Source organism: Sturnira hondurensis, unplaced genomic scaffold (assembly GCF_014824575.4).
Source record: "Sturnira hondurensis isolate 20B ecotype Veracruz unplaced genomic scaffold, ASM1482457v3 Scaffold0002840, whole genome shotgun sequence".
In the NCBI taxonomy this organism is placed as follows: domain Eukaryota; kingdom Metazoa; phylum Chordata; class Mammalia; order Chiroptera; family Phyllostomidae; genus Sturnira; species Sturnira hondurensis.
In genome coordinates this window covers 27,252,989-27,275,452 of record NW_028075471.1, presented here as the reverse complement: position 1 = coordinate 27,275,452, position 22,464 = coordinate 27,252,989, and the positions used below count along the sequence as shown (strand labels likewise).

Here is a 22,464-nt window from a genome sequence, read left to right as displayed (position 1 = left end):
TTAATACACTACATGTGAGACAGAAGCTTTTCCATGCTAGGTCCTCCCATCCTCACCTGTTCAATGTTAATTAGCTGCCCTGTGAGAAACCTACTCCCTTCATGTAACTGTGCAATTGGCTTATACACGGATTTTCTCTAAAAATTACTGAGGTTTCCAACCACCTGAGAACTAGGAGACAGCCAGAACAGAAGGTGAAAATGACCTTGAAGACTTTCCCAACTATTTGAACTTAGATTTTTTTGCACATAATGCATACATTACTGGAGAATTTAAACAAATAACTCATAAGACAGTTTACCATAATTGACCTTTTATTTAAAAAAATTACAGGGAATGATTTTCAGCATATCGTATTTTATAAAAGTACTGCTTATATCAAACATGTTATATCACTATTAATTCCATTGAAGAGCTGCCTTTTTAAGGTACCAATTCCAAATGATGGGACACTTGCCCTTAAAATTGAAAGTTCCCATTATTTATTCAATGTCAAAATTAAGATTATTCAGAAGTTTATTGCTTTACGGCTGGGCGAGATGCTACTAACACATTAGGTAAATAATCTTTTAAAAACTATGAGGTCATTCTGTTTAAAACTTTTAGGATAATTCACAGAAAATAGATAATATTTATTCAAATTAGATTGAAGGGAGGGCTTATTATAGATACTTCTGTGTGAAGCAGCTCTTTAAAGAAATAAGATGCACATATAGGTCCATCTGGTATAATACACATAATTGAAATTAATAAACCTGGAAGACCAATATTGTTACGCTATGTTTTGTTAGGATCTTTTTTTTAAAAATCACACATTTAGTAGTCCATTTGTGCTTAAACTATTCATATGCAGGAGAAACTTAAAGAAAAACACCTCTGTACATGATGATGGAAAGGAAGTAATAAATTTTTCTGAAATTGCACTGTTATTTAAAACACGGTCCTCAAGTCAGACCCTCCTTGGCAGCTGGCAGTCTCTCGGGCCTAATTGGCAGCCTGAGGAGGCCCCTCAGGTATCAGCGAAGTAAAGAAGGTGGTGATGAAAGACCATGCGGACGCCATCAGCCCCGGCCTGTGGAGCGCGCCGGCATCTTCCCCTGCATCCTCTCCACTCTCGTCTTCAAGACCATCATCCATTAGACGCTCCTTGCAAACAAAACGAGAAAGGGACTCCTAAGTGATTAAACAGCTAGCACTAACTCATGATAGACAAGGAGAGAAGCAAGCACTTCCCTAGAGTAAGAAGGAATGTGAGAATGAAGTAAAAAGGTGGTATATAGCTGATCGTTAGAAATCTGTGTTTAATCCAAAATTGATAAATTCCTTGGTGTTTGAGTTCAAAGGGTAACTGCCAATTTAATACAATAAAGTCTCACCATGTGCGTAATTTTATTTCTGGGCTATTTTAAGGAAGAATAACATTACTTCTTCCCATTTAATTCTAACATATGACTAAGTTCTCCAGGATGAAACTGCACAATTTACATGTTTACTTTCCTTCATGTGTTTATCCACAAACACTTATGGAACACCCCGAGATTCTTTTATCATGTTAGTCTCACACAGTGCCCAGGACACACCTGCATTTAAAATACACCAAAAGCTCATTTGCATACCATTTCTTCAAGTTCTAGGTTGTTTGCATCTTGCCCATCGTTAACTTCTGCATTATTGCGGGGAGCCTGCTGCTGACCTACTTCTTGCCTGAAAGGAAACCATCCAGCTTGGTGCCTGTTCGGTTAAAAAAAAAAAAAGAAGTTAAAAATGTTTTTATTTGTAAAACTATGAAACATTAGCATCCTACAAGAGAAAAATGATGAGAACTATAATAAATGAAAAGACCGTATTGCCTACTTCACACCAAGAAATGCCCCTCTCAAAGCGAGAGCAGCAAAACAGAAGTCATTTTCAGTCTAAAAGTCTATCATGGGCTTAACTGGCTCCACACTAGATATTCAAACATGTCAGGAATCATAAAATCCTTCCTTTGCTATTTTTCAAAATGAAACTCAACTGTTTGCCTCTTGGGGAATCAGGAGGCAAGGCAAAATTAGTCTCCTTATGAAGAAAAGAATCTGACCTATACTACAGAACTTACTATTGATAACTATAATTACAAAGAACATCTTTGTAGAAGAATGAATAGGCCCTGCCTGGGTAGCTCAGGTGCTTGGGGCATGGGCCTGATACACCAAGGCTGCGAGTTCAATTCTAGGTTGGGGCATATACAAGAGGCAACCAAAGGATGCATAAATAAGTGAATGACAAACTGATGTTTCTCTAAAATTAAAAATTTAAAAAGAACGAATCATATATTCCTGAAGTTCTAAATAATTGATACAGTACATCTTGCTGAATTAACAATTTTTATAAGCAACAATAAAAGAAAAATTTACTTCCAGACAATTCTGATACATGTTCTCACTCAATATAACTTCCCTGCTTCTGACGCCAGACCTGTTTAACCCGACACCCGCATGCCCTCACCCAGCACTCACGGCCGACTGCCACACACGAGTCCATGCGGGACAGTTTCCGAGTCATTAAGGGAAACGGGAAGTTCACGAGCATCACTCACAAATACACCAGCAGCATGGCCCCCATCACCATGACGAAGCGACTGAAGGAGGAGTAGAAGTACACGATGCTGAGCAGGATGGCAGCGCGGGAGAAGGTGTACATCCAGTCCAGCCAGTCCCGGTTGAAGTCCTCCTCATTTAGCACCGGCCCTCCCTGCGCGTTCATCTGCACATTCTCATTTATAGGCCGGTTTTCTTGGGCCACCAGGTTTGGCGCAGGTGGGGGCTCTTCACCAGGAACATGTGCCAAATTCAGAGACTGTGCAGGCGCGGACTGGGCAGGGGTGGCGTCCAGTGTGGCCTGAGCCGAGACTGCAGCTTGACTGGAAGAGTCACCAGAGTAAATGTTAGAAAGGAACACTCCGCCATACCATGGGGTATTTCTCAAACCCTCCTGGGTAAGCCACGTGTGTTTTCCACGAGCCTGCCATGGACAATCACTGCCCCGCCCCCCATCCCACAGGCGAGCACCAACCTCATGGGAGCAGGACCAAGACTGGGGCACTCGGGCTGGCCGGGGGGCAGGGGGGGGGGGCCGGAACAGCCACCCAACTCACTCTTTTCTCCCCTGCACTGAACACGCTAGGAGGCAGTGACCTGATCTCTCTTCTGACCTTCTCACTGATGGCCCCTTTTGTCCTTCTACGTGGAATGAACCCCCACACCCACCACCTGAACCTCCGACCCAGGCCACCGAAGGTTTGTCTGACAATGTACACTAATCATCACGCCGTGTGTCCACCGTCTATGGTGCAGGATTTGTATTTGAATTTTAAGATATTAACTAGATTCCAGGTCACGATCCCTCAACTCCGAAGCTATCTTCTGGGAACACCATCTGGGGACCACTGGTCTAGATCCTTTGTCAAACTTACAAAGAATTGTGGTCCTGAAGTTTGCTTCTAATTGCTTAAAAATCAGAATACCTCTCCCTATAAAATGCCCCCAGTAAAATGGTAATACACCTGAATTTGCTTTCAGTTATCCAGCATGGGGGGTAGTCGTGCAACAAGACGGCCATGAGCTGGAAAGCGCTGAAGCTGGGGGTAAGCCCACAGGGCTCACTTTGCTAGGCTAGCTTTTTGTATGTTCAAATTCTTATATAATCAAAAGTTTAAAAACCAACATAGCAAAGTAAAATAAAACAGAAATTTCCTAGGCTACAAAAGCCTATTTAAGCCTGTATGCTAATACCTTGTTTTTGCATAGGGATTTTTAGTTCCAAAACGCCTGCTACCTTACAGATATTCTAATTCATGGGCGAGCTATTTCATGAAGAGTGAGAACTTGAGGCTCCAAAGGTAAATGATGTACGTAAGATTAGATGAGCTAGAAGCAATCTACGATAAGCCCCACTTCCCTTCCTCAGTTCTTGTCAGACAGTGAGACAGGGGCATAAACATCTAGTAGGGACTAAGCACAAAGCAGTCACTCAAATGATAACTATGGTATTACCCAGGCAGCAGCTAAGGTGCAAACAGCCTGCCTGGGGTCATGCAAGAGAACTATTCGATTATGAGGTTCATAAAGCAGGTCAGCTCTGCAGGACACAGTCTGAAGGAGAGATAAGGACATGATTTCACGCTGTAGCTATAGCAGTCAGACACCTGGGGTCGGGATGAGGAATGACTGACTGGATTACACATCAAGCAAGTTACTGGGCAGTAGTCGAATGAAATACAGTCATGAGCCCAAAGGGAAAAAAAGCGATGGCAGTAAAGTGGGTCTAAAATGAGAAAAGATCTGGGTGATAAACGGGAAGATACAGGGGAAAGACGGAGGCCAGAAATGACACAGTAGGTCACCCTGGCCATTTGCTGGGTTCAGGGACAACAGAAGCCAGAATCAAGGCTGGTTTCAAGAGCGTGGAGAATGACAGAAGAGACAGTGTCACTGACAAAAGTCAGGCAGGAAAGTGCCCTTCAGAGGCTGGCGGAGTCGGATTTTGGACACAATAACTTAGGGAAAGGCCAACTGCCCTGCAGACGCTCCTAGCGACTCAGTGGAGATGCAGGATGAGGCCAGGAGAGGAGGAGCTGAACGCCACCACAGGGAGCTAACAGCAAGGCCCCAGGAGAAAGCACTGCAAGGGGACGTCCCGCACCGACTCCTGCCCCTGCACCCCCCACCCAGACTGAGCATCACAAGGCACATGGTAAGTACATGGATACATCTAACTATGCAAGGAGTGCTACCATTTACAGCAGCGGCCCCCAACCATTTTGGCGCCAGGGACTGGTTTCCTGGGAGACAGTTGTTCCTCGGAGCAAGGCAGGGTAGGCTGTGAGGACAGGAGGCTGAGCTCAGGCAGTAACACATGGAAGCTTGAAGCTTCTTCGAAGCTCACCGGCCACTCACCCTCTATTGTGCAGCCTGGTTCCTAACAGGCCACTGACCGGTACTGGGGGTGTGGGGCCCTGATTTGGAGGGCTGTCCAAGGACACAAAAGGAGTGATGAAAAGGATGAAGAGGATAACAGAATCAGAGATATAACAGAGGAGGACACTAAAGAGAAGCCAGCAATGTCGAAGGAAAGCACAGGAAGTCCGGCAGGGGCATGCTGAGACAGTGACCAGCGGCGAGGCCTCTCAAGCATGCTGACTGCACAGGAACATATTTGCCACCACTGAGTCCTACAGAGATATGAGCCTCCTTGATGTGATTCTCTCTATTTCTTTTTATCCAACGTCCAAGCTCTTCATGGAGATTTGCTGCCTTCCAGTGCAACTTTCCTACATTTTCTCCTCTTAAATAGATAAAACATTATATTAAAGCATCTCAATATAATGAGAGGCGAGTGGGAGAGGTAGAGAAAGGTTTAGTTGCTATGAACCATTTTTCCTTTAGCAAAATGATTTTTTAAAAAGAATCTGCAGAGATGCTTGTGGACGCCCTCATAACAATTTTTTATTTTTTTAAAGATACTACTTTATTTTTAGAGAGAGGAAAGGGAGGGAGACAGAGAGGGAGAGAAGTATCAGTGTGCACAAGAAACAATGTCCATCAGTTGGTTGCCTCTCACGCACCCTCACTGGGCACCTGGCCCACAACCCAGGCATGTACCCTGACTGGGAATCAAACTGGTGACCTTTGGTTCACAGGCCGGCACTCAAACCACTGAGCCACATCAACCAGGGAAATAATAGTAATGTTTAAAAGCTAATGAACCAAATCAGTAAATTCGACCCCAAATTAAGTGACTTAGGATAAACACCGAAAATAAGGCGAACGCCGCAGTGAGTGAAGGAGGCCCAGCGTCCACTTACTATTGCATGTAATACTGATGCGCATACATCTGCTGCCACCACAGCACCTGCAGCGGGCTGAGCGCAGGGTACACGGGGAATCCGGCCACCAGGGCTTGTCCGGGAAGCTGGTTGTCTACATTTCTGCCACAACAAGGTAAAAAGCATGTCTTTCAATGCTCTAGAAGTAGAAAGCATTTCTCTAAACTTTAATTTCTGGACTACAAGTCATCCTGCTGAACCAGAACCTGCACCCTAACAAGATCCCCAGGTGATTAGCACAGATGTTAAAAACTGAACAGTACTGCCCTGAACGGTTCTGGTGTACGAGCAGCTTTCAAAAGCAGTGCTCGACTGAGCCATCTGTTCTCAAGACACGTGGTCGGATAGCAGGTAGCTCCGGAATGTGCTTGGACCCCTGCAGAGGGCTCCCAGGACAGTCAGGAGGAAAAGCAGGGAGGAGGCCCCCAGCTCCCGCTCACCCCTGCACGACATACGGGAACCGGTGGCTCTGGGCCTGGTTGGCCTGCACTTGTGGAAGGATGCGCTGCCTCAGCCCTTCCGAGGGGGCGCTGACAGCTAGTGGCAAAGTTTCCGCACTGGACGATGGAGTTGTTGATCCTGATTGATCTGGACTCTACAAACAGAAATGCAATTGCTTTTTCAAGAAGATTGAATTCATTATCATCATGAGATTTTAGATACATTGCTAAATAGGTATTTATGAAATCCCTCTGCAAAGAGTGAATTTTAGGAATTTACTAATTTGAATCTTGAGAGATACTTTAATTCTGATGAGGCTGAAGACTTCAGAAAAATCAAAATTGCTTCACTATACAACAGTTTATCGATTAGAAAAGGCTAAGTAGTAGAGTAATTGTATACAAAAAAAGCATACAAAACCGTGAGATTAAATTAACGCATGCAAAGCTCTTTTCACAATGCCTAGAACACAGAAAGTGCTTAGTAATGGTAGGAATTTCTGTGTCATTTAAACAGTTACTATGTGCCAGGTACAGTGTAACATGCAATTAGTAACACACTAGTTTAAAAGTGTGAGGAACATGCTAGAAATCAGATCTGGTGTGATCTCTGACATTAACAAGGAACATAACCTTAAAATTTCACTTAACCTCCGAGTCTCGGCTCTCCTACAAAAAAATAAGATTGAACTAGATTTTCAAGATTCCTTTTACTTCTAAATTTGTCAGTTTATAGATACCACCAACAAAGTTTTTTTTGACGAACAAGATACCAGTCAGAATTTTAGAATTCTCACGCTCCAATGATTTCAGTAACTCACCCGACCCAACCACCTTAAACAATAGAGCCCCTGAAGAGCGCCCCAATTTGCTGCCATCTGAAAACAGCTTATCAAGGGTTTTGTGTAGGTTTAAAATACAATTATATCCTATACAAATTACAGTTCTCCCACTGATAAACCCTAGGTACCATGTGCCCTGAACGCCCTCCAGGTTTGCTTTTCCATGTGTCCACCTTCCCACATCCAGGCCTGTGTGGGGGAGGCCCCAGGACATTCATCGTCTTTTCCAAAACTAACAGCAGCTTTCTCTAAGACTACTTCACACAAAACAGGTACCAAGTATCTGACCAGGGAGTCTGATTCTTAGGGACGTGAACTTGGAAAGGCCTCTTTTTTAGCAAGATTTGTCATTAAATGGACCATGAAAAGGTGGTTAATCAAAAACTAGAGAAAGGCCCAGTCATTTGGCAGCCCAGGCTAGTTTCTCTGGATTTCTGACCTTATTAGCTAACTCTCTCGTGACTAAATTTCTAAGGCATTTTCCAATCCCACTGAAATTTCTCAGTCATAAAACATTAAGGGGAGTTCAACTTCTTTTTCTTTTGACACATTTAGATTTTCGTAATGCACCCTGCAAAACTGAATGTATACACTAATGACAGGAAATCATGGCTGAGGAACCACGGGACAAGTCAGAGGATTCTTTCTCAAAAAAAAATGAGGCAACACAACTATGCCCAAATGCAAGGCAGGGACAGGTCGAGGCCCCTGGGCTTACCGACAAAACACACTGCAATGTAAGCTGGGCTGAGTTCCCGTGACTGGTACTCGAGAACAGAGCCCACTGAAGCCATAAACACAGCAACTAGAGGATCTAGTTCTTGAAGAAGCCACTACCTAGTATCTGCCGGAAGCACTATCAACTAGTTATCTGCACTCAGCCCCCTCCTTTAAGTTCTGGCTAGATCCTTAATAAGAATTGTCTTTCACCTTCAAACTTATCAGATAAAGCTTTTACTGGAAACCAAAAATAATTTAACATAAAAGGCCTTGGAATAGTATCTTTAAAACTTGTAGAGAATATCTAAGTTGAAAGTTTTAACTAGTAAGAAGAACTTCCAAAACAATTTTAGGTAAATGAAAAAATAAGGCAGAGGAAATAAATACCCAAGTCTGGAAGAGCTGAGTAAGCAGGTTTGGTCATTTTTCCTCCAGCAGTTGGAATATATGCCCAAATGCAGTCATTTTAGAACATAAAATTCTTGACCAAGCAATCTATTTAGACGATTAGCATGCTGAAAACTCAAATAATTTAATCCACCTTGAATAAAATATACTATATTAAACACCTTAAATATTTGTGAAATTTTACTGGCCTTAGAGGTTATATTATATAACCATGTTGTAATTCTGTTTCCTTAGTATTTCAGTAACTAAACCCCTGAAGACTGGATCTATTACTAACCCACATACAGTAAATTATAACTCCCAGGGAACAGGCTTCAAGGGAAAGCACTATATATTAGATTTTAAAAACAAAGTTTGAATGCCTAAATCAAGCCATTCAAATCACAATCTCACAACCCACAACAAGCTCTGACTGTTCTGTTTTTTCACTTAGTTTTTAGAGGCAAAATAAGGATCATCAGGAGACGCCCACAGGCCCTCTTCCTGTGACAACTCACAGAACTGCCGCTGCTGGACGCCAGGCCCTCGTGACCGTCTGTGCTGGCACTGGAGTCGGGCGAGCTGGGAGGAGTCCGGGAAGTGCACACGAGATGGACCATGTGATACTCGTCTTGCTAAAACCGAAGGAGAGCGCACTGAAAGGGCAGCACTGGGAAAGGCGCAGTCAAACTTCAGCAGCAGCTTAGCTGAAATACTCAACTCAGAACTTAAGTTCCCTTCTAGCAGAGCCATTTTTAGTAAAGAATTGCTGCCATCTGAAGGTAAATTTACCATTTTAGAATTTGGAACCCTTCTGAATTCAGTATTTTCTCCATGCTTAGAAAGTGGTCAGAATACTCAGTAACTGCTAGGTGAAGAAAATGATTGCTTTGTACAGGAAGGAGTCTTGAAGCGAACAGTGTACTGTCGAGTTGGGTCATGCCGCCTATGATTTGAGCGTAAAAACACCCAGCACCTTAACATCAGAACTGCAACAGTCACACTGAAGCTCAGACCCACAAACTCTAGGCAGTAAAGATATTTCCTTTACTTAGGATTTTGCAGTTATAACAAATAAGCTCATATAGTGTCACTGTAATCTCATTTGCCTTGATTTTAACAAGGGGATGTTTCATTTATTTTTTAAGTCAAAATTTATTTTATATTTATATAAAGCATATATTTGAACTAAATTCTGTAAATATCTCATGCTTCCATAAACCTATAAACATGACTAAAAAATATTCTAATAATGATTAGGATTGACATTTTAGCTTAGAGATTACACAAGTACACCTATACTTAGGCAGGAAGCAGGTAAATAAGAGGGAGAAGGGAAAGAGAATAAAGGAGGACAGAGAAGAACACAGCAACTTAAAAAAGGGGGAAACAGAGTATGATAAAGGAAAGGGCACAGGAAGATAAGGAAGATGCCCAGTTGTAAGAAAGAGAAACAATGCAAGCAGGAACAGCCTTTCTCAATCGCCAGCATAAACCTAGAACTGTGCTGAATCCTGAGGAGGATCCCAGCAAGGTAGAGGGCAGCCCCACCCCTAAAGATGCTCATAACACTGTTAAAAGACGAGACTAGCACGTTAGAGCACAATTAGAGAAATATGTACCATAGTCTTTTGCACAGAACTGAGAAGCACAAACCACAACTGCTTTATTTAGGAGTTTAAAGAAAGAAGTGAATGGGGGTTACAAGGAGAAGAGGCATTTTCAGAGCTACTGTGCCTAGCAAGGAAGATAGAAGGCACTCCTGGTTTACAATGTCCCCTTAGCTTCAGAACACAGAAAATACAAAGCAACCAACTATAAGATCTTTACCCTTAGAAACCTAGTTTCAAAGGTCCTATGACTCAGATTAAGTCCTAGTATTCATTTTCATTCACCTTTGGGGAAAATTTCTGTAAAACAGTTTATAACAAAACAAGTAAAGCTGGTGGTAGCATTTTATTGGGGGGAAAAAGGAATACAGTGACTTTAACAAAAACAGTTCTAAGATCTACTAAAAATGTAAACATATTATTCAAAATGTTTTATATAGGGGCCAACAGTCCTTTGACTGAGCATTTTAAGTCTTCTGGTCAGAAACTATTTCTGGCAGCGAGAACCTTTAAAAAAGTATCCATGTGCAAACCAGCTATCTTTGGGTTAAAATAATAAAATAAATATCTATTTCAAAGAGTACATAGCCATAACGCTTTAAGAATAAAAACAGAAAGAACAATGAAAAGGCGAGGCACAGAGGGCCTCCAGGGCAGTGAAATCATGCTGTACAATACCGTAATGGTGACAACATTTGTCCAAACCCACAGGAAGTGTAACACCAAGAGAGAGCCCTAATGTATGCCACGGGCTTCAGGTGACAGTGATGTGTCCATGACACAGGCTCATCAGTTGTAACAAATGTACACTCTACCATGAAGTGCTGGTGGTGGGGGAGCCTGTGCCCAAGGAGGCGGGGGATGCATGTGAAATCTCTACCTTCGCTCAACCTAAAACTGCTCTAAAAAATTAAGTCTATTACAAAGGAGGAGAGGAACTGCTACAAATTCCACTAATTTTGAGGGAAAAAGAAGATATTAAACCATCTTAACAACCTGAAACTACATGATTAAAAAGAAAATAACAGCAAGAAGTCACACTGGCAAAGTTAAAATGTCCAACTATCTAAACAGAAAGAATATACTGGTGTAAGACTTCTTAAAGTTTCCCACAGGTAATCATAAACAAAAAGTTGAGGAGAAAGATTTCCTAAATCAGATCAGGGATATCCAGAACAACATTAAGAGTTAAGTAAAGGGGGAGGAGAGTAGGTGGAGGTGGAAGAGGGTATAAGGGAGATAAATGGTAATGAAAAAATCCAATAAAAAATAAACTATAAAAAAACAAAAAAAGACTTAAGTGAAAGATCTGAGCAAAAATATCAAAGCTGTATATTCAATTTTGCTACATTCACAAATAAAAAGCAGTATCGCAAATGCAGAATAGTTATAAAAGTATATCTTCCTGTTATAAAAGTATAAATTCCACAAATAAATGAGTTAAAAGCTGCCACTTTAAAAAAAACTGACACTCTAGCCAATGTCCAAAAAACTTACTGAAATACATTTTCAGTCTAAGCACCAACATTCAAAGGTTGCTGACTGACGGACACCTGGGCTTCCTTCTGTTTCTTGCCCTGAAATTAACTCCTAACCCAAGCAACCTGTATTACAACATCATGCAGTTTTGGTCACAAGGGGATAGAAGACAGGAGACTGAGATCAGTGAAGACTCTCACCACACCCTGAACGCTCTTCTCCTGCACTCCTGGTAAGCTGGCACTGTTTTCTTACACAAAATGCCAAATGCCTGAAGACAAATATATAATCCTATTTCAGATTTAGCTCTCCAATAGATACACAAAACTGCTACCTAAACTAACTGAAATCTATCATCATGTTCTTTACATTCTAGTTCATGTTAACCTATAATGCTACCCAAGTGGGTTGATTTTGAGTATCTACAAACTGAACTGGCTGGATATCCATGGAATTTCAGAATGACTCTGTCCTCACACTCTGTGTCTGGTAGCACATAGTGGTAGAAATCCGCTTACTTTTCTGAGAATGTCTTTCAGCTGCAGATGATCGGGAAGCAGTCTGCCCGAATACACCAACCTCTGATCCTTCGTCAACTGAGAAATGGGACAAAGAAGAGAATTCAACTTTTTCTAGTTATACAAAATAAAGCTTGGGAGTAACATGCCTAAATATGGGTAAACTCCCTTTAGGCACAAATAAGCAGAAATCGGACATAGTTTAAGAATTTTCTTTTTCCAAATTCCATTTAAGACATTAAGAACTCAGCAAATGGTAGCCTCTTTATTGTAGATGCAATGAAATACAGATGATTTACCAAATTAAAAAAAAAAAACAGAAAACAGGTAAATTGGAAGTTTGTCTTTTCCTTAATGCAATGCATACGTGACTATCATAAATCTTCAAGCTATAAATGAGGAGGTGGCTGGCCTTCTGTTAAAAGTCAACAACAAGATAAAATTTAAAAGTCACCAGAGGTATTTGTATTGTCTTATCAGTATTTTTCATCTAAAAGTATATGTAAGACTTATTTTTTCTTTACTAACATCATGTAAAACTTACTGGTTTTAATTCAAAAGCCATTTGAATTTAGTTATAGCTGTAAATAAACTATTTAATAGATTTTATCATTCCCTCCACTTTCTCGAATAGCTTTGTACATTTTTCAAAAACATGAGACTAAAGAAAAATCAACTCAATTGCACAGAGATGCAGCTGCCCTCTCTATAAGCAACCCCAGGAGGAAATACGTCCTGGTTATCTCTGCTCTGTTTTGTATTTATGATAAATCTGCTAAGAGTTCCTGCTGCTAGCATTTAAGTATTTACAATTAAAACATTTATGTATAGTCCCCATAAGAACTCCTATTTCATAAGTGAGAAACAGGCAAATGTTCCTTAAATCTAGTGAAATAATTAGATAGTAGCTATATCAACAACTCTTACATATGTCAAATCCAAGCAAAACCGTAACAATTTTTAAATAGACTATATATTCAACATGGCTAGTAAAAGAGGATTTTATAGTAAAACAATCATAATAGAAACCGTCACACTAAGATCTATGGTCCTCGAGTACCAAGCATCATGGGTTTGGGGTTAAGTATAATGAACTTGTAGAATTTTATATTTTATACTGTACTGCCATTTGTTTAAATCCTCAAATGGTGTTCTCCCTCATCAGCAGGAGTCCAGGTGGACTCCTGTGCCACTTGGACATGACCTCTGCCGTCTCAGGAGGCCTCCTTGCTCTTAGGCACAGAATGGCCCAGGTGCATCAGCCTGGTGCCTTGGTTCCTTCTAGTGGGGAAACTGTCTAAAGACCAAAGTCTGGGGTCTGAGGGTACTTTACTGTTAGTTGTCATTATTTCTAAGATTCTTCATTAAGGGAAGCTAGAAAATATACATTTTTCTAGAAAGAGATACTTTAAAAGTTCATACTGACATATCTGAATTAAATTAATAGAGCAGTATATGGTTTTTACTTTTTTTATATCTTCTCTTGCCTTGAAATTCTTGCTTGCTAATGACATTAAAAAACATACTCCATTAGCAAACTTACCTATATGTTTCATCCTACTATATACAATCTTAAAATAAGAATAACAACATTAAGTGAAGTTTAAAATTTCTTGAGGCTTTCTTCAGTCCTTATGTACATACCACTAGAAATACATAAAGTACTGTTTCTAAATTACTTGGGGTAATTCCTCTGGCAGTTATGTCGCCACCCTGACATTAAAATTATTAAATCATTAAATCATTAAATTATTGTGTTACCACATAGGAATTACTTTCCCTATTTAACTTTTTTAATTATATGGCAACAGAGTAAAAATTATAGAATGACATCCATTTGAAGGGGTATAGTTTCCACCCCTGTTCCCTGCTCCCTCATTCTGAGTTACCCTTCCATCGTTTCTCTCTGCCTCCACCACGGATCTGAACACAGACACCAGTACTGCCTTCTCTTCGCATAGGAAAAGCAATCCACTACACCTACTCTTTTCCGCCTTGTTCCCCCGCTTAATATGCCCTGGAGATTATGCTTGAGCATGTCAGGATGTCTTCCCCATTCTTTTTGATGGGTAAGGCTGCTTTATACAGAAGTACCATAGTTTACAGATAGACATTTGAGTATTTCCAGGCTTCTGTCATCACTCGCATTGTCCTTCTTTCACTCTATTCTGTTTATTTCTGTACTCCCTCCAAGTATTCTGCAGCGTGGAGACCCCTACTGACCTTGATAAAGCAATCTTGGTGGACAGCAGGGTAAAAATTTAACTGGAACGGATGTTAGAGAAAAGGAGAGTACAGTTAGAGACAGTAAATATATACAACTTATAAGGAGGTTTGCACTAAGGACAAGGAAAGAAATAGAGCAATAGCTAGAAGGAAAGTGGAATCAAAAGAGGTCTGGACCCTGGCCAGGGTGGTACAGTTGGTTGGAGTGTTGTCTAGTTTACCAAGAGGTTGCGGGTTCAATTCCCAGTCAGGGTACCTACCTAGGTTGTGGGCTCAGTCCTGGTCTGGGCACGTACAGAAGGCAACTGATCCATGTTTGTTTCACATCTATGTTCCTCTCTCTCTAAAATCAGTAAATATATATCTTCAAAAAAAATAGAGGGTCTGGTCTTATTTGTTTTACTGCTTTGTGTTTTTGTTTTGTTTTTTTAAGAACCGAGAAATAACATGTTTATGTGCCAATATGAATAATCTAGCAGAATACGAAAAAAACTAATGATGGAGAGAAAAACAGAATTTAAAAAGCAATGACCTTGAGTAGCTAACCAAGGGGGAGGTGCTACTGGACCTACAGACCAACACAGCAGAGACAGATGAAGAATATTAAGAAACTTGTACAAGATGCCACTACCACCACTCTGCCTCGGTTTTCTTACCTGCAAAATGAGGACAATAACAGTATCTATTTCACAGAAATGAAAATGCATGTAAATTTCTTAGAATAGAGCACAATACCCTCCTAAAAAATACGTACAACAAAAACAAGTGTGGGCCAAGTGGGGGAGAAAATGGAACCCCACACACTGGTGGTGGGTATGTTCATGAAACGCCTTTGTGGGGAAGTGTGGCGCCTCCTCAGAAAGCTGAGTGTGGAGTTACTGTATGACTCAGTATATACTCAAATCCACCCAAAACCTGTTCAAGAATGTTCATAGAGGCATTATTCATAATACCAAAAAGCCAGAACAACCATTAATTGATAAGTGAATAAAGAAAATATAATAAATATGTACCACTCAGCATTACTGGTCCATAAAAAGCAATGAAGAAGTGATATACGCCATAACATGGATAAACCCTATAAACACTATAGGAGTCAGACACTAAAGGCCACAAATTTACTACGATTCCATTTACATAAAATTTCCCAAACAGGCAAATCCTGAAACAGAAAGTAGATCAGTGGCTACCAAGGATTGGGGGAGCAGAGACTGGGGAGTGCCCACTTGCGGGCATGGGGTTTCTCTTTGGGATGGTAAAAATGTCCTGGAATTGGACAGTGGTGACAAGTGGGCAACCTCATGAACTACTGAAAGCCACTGAGTTGTACATGTTAAAGGGCAATTTTACAGTATATAAATTACACCTCAATAAAATATACTGTTGCCTTAAACTGAATAGTCTTCAGATAAGCAGAAGTTTTAAAAGGAAAAGGAATTCTTTAATTTTACTGTGATTGAAAACAGAGAAAAAGAAATTTTCATGTGACTAAATTAGGTAAGGAGATTTGAAAATTGTTCTATATCAACTAAAAATATTGTTTTTTTATTTAAATAGCATATAATTTAAATATCTGAAAAACCAGTGGCTAGATACGATAGCAAATAACACAATAATCAAATGAATTTTCACCTAGTTATTTTAGATTATATGTATGAGGAAAAGTATAGATTTTGAGATCTCAATTCAAATTACATTTTACCTGTAAAGTGGCAGTTTTACTCCCGCAGACCTGCTAACAACACTGTCCTCTACCTTGACTGAAAGTCCGTTTCTGGGTCGGGCAAGGTAAGTGATGCTAGATGCTACAGCAAGTCCCAAGATCTCAGCAGCTTAACATAACAAAAGTTCATTTTTCTCTCAATAAGCAAAAAAAGATTGCATGGCACCTTTTAAATATAAGAATTTAGCCCTGGCTGGTATGGCTCAGTGGACTGTGAACCAAAGGTCACTGGTTGGATTCCCAGTCAAGGCATATGTCTGGGTTGTGGGCCTCCCCAGTAGGAGGCGCGAGAGGCAACCACATAGTGATGTTTCTCTCCCTCTCTCTCCCTTTCTCTCTAAAAATAAATAAAATCTTTAACTTAAATATAAATAAATATACAAGTTCAGAAGAATTCATAAATCTAAAATCGAGTACTAATTAAACTATCAGTTACATGGTTTGCTGTCAAGCAACTGGCTGCACAGACTGATATACAGACATACTTAGCTTTACCTGCTAAGAGCATCACCATTCTTCCCATTGCTTACATGCCGCGTCAAGCAGCCAGCAAATCCCAACAGGTGTAGCACTGTTATGGCCTACCCCACTCTGTCCCAGACAAAGCCTGGTGACATGCGGTACAGCAGAGGTGGCTAAATGACCAAGCTGGACACATCCTGATGCTACTCTGAGTGGCCCAGAGGCAGAACTCTACCACTCCAGTCAAACAGCTGCCTAACCAGCTGACCCGAAACACTCCGCTACCCACTGCACAGACATGGCCAAAAACCAAGGAGAGGGGAGCTCACCTGCTGGTATGACACGCAGAAATCAAACCACAACTGGTGGGAGATTCTTTTCTTTCTAAAAGCTTTACATATATTATTACCTAAATCGACATTTAATCAGGTATCAAAAGCAGATACAATACTATGCATCCCTAATGTATTTTAAATATTCACAAGAGTCTGTCAGTTGAGTTTTACAAAGCCAACAATACTTCATATTTCTAGAAGTCATCTAGTTGGTATCAAAAGACTGAGCTTTTGTATGTGAAGAACTAAATGGGTCTCTCGTAATGACGTAGGACTCAAGCATGTTCTTAGTATATCCAACTTTGACATTACCAAATACCTCAGTAAAAGCAATCTGTAACTTACATGTTAGTTCAAAGAACTATGACCCAAGTCCTTCGAAAGTAGTAACTATTAACATTTCAGTACTTACATATAACTGTCAAGTCAAAGAGCTTTAAAGAGCTGTTCCCAAGACATGCACAGAACATGCTTTTTTGTGGGAAACGGATTCTATTGATTTGTGTTGGAACACATCTCGAACTCCCACTAAACCCAGCCCACCCAAAGCCCCAGGAAATCCAGAAACACTGGAAACAGAAGTGCAGTTTACTCAAGCTGTCTCTACCCCTTATCTCCTGGCAACAACTGTAAGCAAAACCAGCACATGGAGCTTAAAGAACTTCCTCCAGAACTCCAAAGGGACATTCCCTGCTGAGCTGTCTGCACTGACAGGCCATTAGCAAATCAGGTAGGCGCACAACAAGAGCATGTGGAAATACAGGGGTGCTCTGGGTCACATGAAGGAGCAGGGATGTGACAAGACAGGGAAAAGCAATGTGCTTTCAGTCTTAAGATAGTACACTCCCATATCTCTCCTATAATTTTTCAAAATAAGTAGCAATAACCTCATACTAAGTTGATATTCATCAGAACAGTATTAAGGCTACATTATCCATTCATCTGCAGCCATTAGATGGCAAACCATGTAAACAGACACCTCTTTTTGTAGTTCTTATAATCTGGAAATATACAGCTGAGATGGCCAAGTTCCTAAAGGAATTGTAAGGGTTAAGCGCCTGAGGCTTGCCAGTCAGAAAAACCTGGGTTTCAATTCCAGTGCAACATTAGCTCTGGGAAAATAGTTTTAAAAAGCTCTCATCTTGTCTGCTTAAAACTGTTATCTAAGGAAAATATCCCTGTGAACCTTTTCTTAAAACAGATCCCCATTCTCTTACCCCAGACTCCCAAGTGGACCACCCCTCCCCTGTGCGTCTTCACACTCAGTGCAGCCCTCTGCACGGCACTAGTCCCATCATGTCACTTATTTACTGTCATATCTCCATCCCCCGCTGGACCTGAGCTTCAGCAAAGGACTCTTACCAGCACCTTTGTGCTTAGCATATGGACATGCAAATGCCAGGTCAACAAAATCCAAATGCTTAGGTTGCAAAATGTTTTCTGTTCCAATTAACAACCTTACAAAGACAACTGGTAGGACTCCAATTTCTGTATTAGGACCACCTGTGGCTGTGGAGCTTCACTAAACAGTTGGTCTGCTTGACAACTGTGCTGTGGTATCAGAATGTAAGCCTGTCAAAACGAACCACCATAAAAAGTTTTCAGTAAAGTTCTATGAAAATAAATACATGCGCCCTGTCCCTAGGCCTGCCCACTCTCATTAACCTACAAGTAACCTTCACTTGGAGAAGACTTGCTGGAGGAGGAAAAAGACCAGGTTTGCTGCAGAGTTGGGTAGTCAAGTAATTAAAGCCCACAACACACAGTGTTTGTACAGCCTGCAAACCGTCTGCAGTGTGTACAGACAGCAGGCAGGGTAGGAGGGCGGGTGTAAAGAAGTCTGTAACTGATCTGTCCCCAGCAGCCCGTGACCCGCAGCACTGCCAGCCCTGCACTGGAGATTAGCGCCAGGACGGGTGAAGATAAGGCTTGAGGGTTTCACACCCCTCTCTGAGTTTTTACAAAATGAGAGTTTTAGAACAGTGTAACTCTTGGTCTACCACAATGCAAGCCGAGTCCCTTTGGTCTAATCGTGTCATGTGAAGATCCTCACGTGAGTGTGCACTGGAGTGCACACACTGAGACGGGCACCGCCTAGGAACGGTATCGCGCTATGTTACCAGGTGTACCATGGAAGTCTATGGCTTTAAACTCTGATTATCCTGAAGAGCCATTTTCCACTTCGAAACTGTACCAAACCAATCATATGCACTAGGAAATCTTTTGTAAAGCAGACAATTTTAAAACAAATTGTTACCCTCTGTGTAAACTTTAACTCTCAAACAAAAGACTTGAATAAATGAAAGTTCCAGCTGGCTCGTTCCAAGTACGTAAATACCTGAGAGCTTTTATTTCCTCTACTAAAAATGTTTGTACCACAAGGTACTGACAAACACAGCTAACACCAACTAAGGACTGTTTTTCTAAACCTATTTTTGCAATAACCACAGTATTCCTGTAGTTATTATAGAAATCTAAACCAACTAAACTTAATACTGCACCACTGAAACAGTCTTAATTCATCAATACCCAAATTTAGATCAAATGCCTTCTTTACTTATCAAAACTTATTAATTATCAACAATGCCCTTTCCAATCTACCTCCAGGGACAGATGGAGCTGTACTCTTTGTATTTTATTTATTATCTTTGCAATATCCCGATATGATTCAGAATGGAAAACACTGCCACACTGACTTATGAATGGTCATATGAAAGGAATAAAAAGATGTACCAAATGGTAGGGGGGTGGAATGACTGTTCTCTTCTAAATTAGTGAAAGTTCTGTGTCCTGTACAGGAGAAAAATGTGGGAGGGGCAGAGGAAAGTGAATCTAAAACTCTTTGCTTCTTAAAGTACATATAACTAGTCTTCAAAGTGTAATTTTTATAGGGGTACATATTTATTTCCAAGAAAAAAATTGCTCTTCAACAGTAAGCAAAATTCTGAGTCACGGGGTGAAAGTAAAAAGAAATTTTAGTTGAATAAGCAATAAAAGCTCTACTATGAACTGTAATGTTTCTCTGTTTTTAAGGATATAACAGTCATCCTATATGAGGTGGATGACTTTAAGTCCAAGGAAAATAGTCTTCTTTTTTTCATACCTGCCAACTCTTATGTCCCTCGATATTTCAGGGCACTTACTAATTAACTGAACCTGATCAAGAGGATATTAATGGTTCGGCCACTCAAGACACACACAGGCGCGCGCGCGCAACTTCAGAACTCAAAATACTTCGCAATCTACCAAGAGGTCTGTTTGACCCAAGAGGGGCGGGGGTGAGCAAGGAGACTGTGTGGACGCGGCGCAGGGGCGCGTAAGGCTGCGGGCCCGAGCCGCAGCGTCAGCTTGTCGACCGACACTTACTGGTTTGCTAGGGTAGACGTTGGACAGATGCGTTTTTAGTTTCCCCACAGTCCAGTTCAAGAAGCAGCTAATAGTCTGGTCCCTGTACTTCTGATTCGGTGCCTTAATGATGAGGGTCACAGGAATCTCCATCCCATTTTGGTCCATGATGCCCCCAAAGCCGAAAACAGTCAGGAGGAGCAGCAGTGAAGAGCCCAAAGGAGCCGAGGTGGTTACTCCCAGCGCTACTGGGGTGGGTTCGGAAGCAAGCGGGTTCTCAATATTCCGTGTCCAAGTCAGTCACAAGTGCGTCGGGCGATACAAAGGCCATCGCCTGTACTGAGGGTGACTGACGGTGGCGGCGCTGGGGTCTGGGGGCCCGGCCACAGTGCAGCGTTCCCCGCCAGGTCCGGGCTCCGCTAGGCTCCACCGGACTGCGGGGGGCGGCGGGGATAGAGAGAGAAATCGCTGAGAAGGGAGGAAGGGAAGGGGTGGGGGCGCCAGGGCCCTAGTCACCGCCCCTGCCCCCGCCGCACCCCCCAAGCTGAAACGCAACAAGGCCCCTACGCGACGGCCCCGTCGGGCCGGGCGGGCAGGAGAAGGGGCCGGGCCGCTCTGGGGTCAGAAGTACCTGACAGGAGGCCGCGGGGCCCGCCGCCACCCTCCGCGCCCAGGTAGGGCCGCCGGCCGCACAGTCGGGCCGGGCGTCCTCCGCGGCGGCCGCTCCCTTCCTGCGGCACAGCAGCGGCCACGGCCAGCCCCGGGTCTCGCGAGGCGGCGCGGTGGCCTCGGGGAAAGTTGGCCAGAGGGCGCGGCTCCAGGTCCGCCCGCTCCCTCGGGCGGGGCAGGCGCGGGGCGGGGCCGCGCGGCCGTGGACCCGGCACCGCCCGGGCGGCGGCAGGTGGCTGGAGGGCGGGGACTGGAGCGGAGGCGCCGGCCGACTGCGCGCCCGTTTTGTGGTAGTGGTGGTGGTGGTGGTTATTGTTTTTGTGAGCCAGGTTGGGGCCCCTTTAAGCCGGAAGACGCCGGGCGGAAGTGCGTCACGCGCAGCCCTCATGAGGCGCGGCCCGGGCGACCGTGCGGACGACTGCTGCGCAGGGGTTCCCCCAAGGACACTTTTTTGGGGTCCCTGGTCCCCGCGAAGCTGCGCGGGCCGGTAGGAGCGCACCTGGCCTCCACTCCCTCGGGCACTCAGGCCTCGTCACTAGCTAATCGGGCGTTACTCTGTCCTATTTGACCGCCCCCTGAGGATTTGGGAAGGTTTTTGCATCCTAAGAGTTGGCTCTGCCAAAGTCAGTACCCTTCCTGACGCTGAATCAAACTGCTGCTCAGAATTTCTGTAGGTCGACTGTCTGCGGAACTCGGTACCAGCACCTTTGGCGGAGGAGAGACCTTGAGGGTACTTTGCATAAGGCACAAACCTGCACCCCACCTCTCTGTGTCGCTGGTGAACCTTTCTGAGCCTCAGTTTATTCTTCTCAATGGAGATGGTGATGCCTCCCTAAAGGAGCGCTGATGAGTCCATGAGCAATGTGTGGAAACTATCTGGCAGTCCCCCAAATACATGTTAATTTCCTTTTAGTCTTCACGAAGGTTGACATGAGAATCCTGGGCACCTGCTGTGGGTTTAGCACAGTGGTAGGTGAATAAGGATGGAAGTGTTATTTTTGTTTTATGGCTTAGACGTGGGAAGGCAAAAGTTAAGTCCGCTGCCCAAAGCTGACTTCTTCCCATTTTTCTGCACCAAACTGGGAGTGCGTACAGTAAGTTAAAGTTTGTTAGATGGGCATTTCCACAGCTCCAGGCTTCCGCTTAGAGGAGGATGCCAGCAGATAAACATAGCCGACTTTGGGGAGCAGGTCCCTTTCCTCTTGGTTTCGTGAGCGTCGGTGAAAGTCAGCTACCACTGTGTTAGTGACCACGGGGAAGTTCTTCATCTCAGCAGCTCCTGCAGCAGGATCCTGCATGCCTCTCCTTTACCTGGTTCTTTGGGGTAGGACACACCCACCACTGTATTATTAGCCACACATACCCTCTCAGTGCTCTTCTGAAGTAAGGGGAAGTCTCCTTCATTTCTTTCGTAGAAGAAGGGCAGCTTGCTCAGGTTTTCTGTAGCAGGAATCCGCTCTTTTTGCACCTAGTGACTAGTCATCCTAATGAAACCTTCGTTCTAGCTAAAAAAATACTATCTGGACTCCCTTAGGCCTAAGGGCAGCCATTTGACACAATGCTAGCCAATTAGGTGAAAGTTGAAGTTGTTCTTGGGGCTTCTGGGAAAGCTTTTAGATGGACACGAAGATCATGCAGGTCCTTGCCCTCCGTTTTTGAACGGAGGTGCGGCGGCTGTAGTTGTCATAAAGCAACAAACAGAAGAGCAAAGATCTCTATTCCAAAAATGTCAGAAGCTGGATCCTCTACTGCATCATCCTGTCACCATATAAGTCCCAAACTGTAACCTCTACTTTTTCCCCCTAATACCTGTTGAAGCCAAGAAATCTCCACAACCACCCA

At 42.8% G+C, this 22,464-nt stretch overlaps 1 protein-coding gene across 6 annotated transcripts; it reads right to left on the bottom strand.

Annotated features, from left to right (window-relative positions):
* Positions 1-296: 296 nt before the first annotated feature.
* HERPUD2 (HERPUD family member 2) lies at positions 297-20,926 on the bottom strand. Of its 6 annotated transcripts, none has more exons than XM_037041150.1 (10): positions 20,585-20,924; positions 19,975-20,387; positions 11,863-11,940; positions 8,774-8,890; positions 6,958-6,975; positions 6,322-6,461; positions 5,846-5,968; positions 2,579-2,902; positions 1,617-1,731; positions 297-1,146 (listed from the first exon to the last, which is right to left on the bottom strand). In XM_037041150.1, exons 2-10 carry the CDS (start codon positions 20,119-20,121, stop codon positions 985-987), a joined length of 1,224 nt encoding a protein of 407 aa, XP_036897045.1. In that variant the 5' UTR covers positions 20,122-20,387; positions 20,585-20,924; the 3' UTR covers positions 297-984. The 6 variants fall into 6 exon arrangements, with proteins under 6 accessions (XP_036897045.1, XP_036897044.1, XP_036897047.1 ...); XM_037041149.1 differs by having other exon boundaries at positions 6,307-6,461; positions 20,585-20,923; XM_037041152.1 differs by lacking the exon at positions 11,863-11,940 and having other exon boundaries at positions 6,307-6,461; positions 20,585-20,926.
* Positions 20,927-22,464: the final 1,538 nt, after the last annotated feature.

Bases quoted from the DNA above. Each gene is read 5' to 3' on its own strand.
- HERPUD2 (XM_037041149.1), bottom strand. From the start codon at position 20,121: ATGGACCAAAATGGGATGGAGATTCCTGTGACCCTCATCATTAAGGCA. The intron at 5,969-6,306 runs GTGAGCGGGAGC...TTGTTGTGGCAG, and splicing joins TTCCCGTATGTCGTGCAGGG to AAATGTAGACAACCAGCTTC. The intron at 1,147-1,616 runs GTATGCAAATGA...TTTGTTTGCAAG, and splicing joins ACCTAGAACTTGAAGAAATG to GAGCGTCTAATGGATGATGG.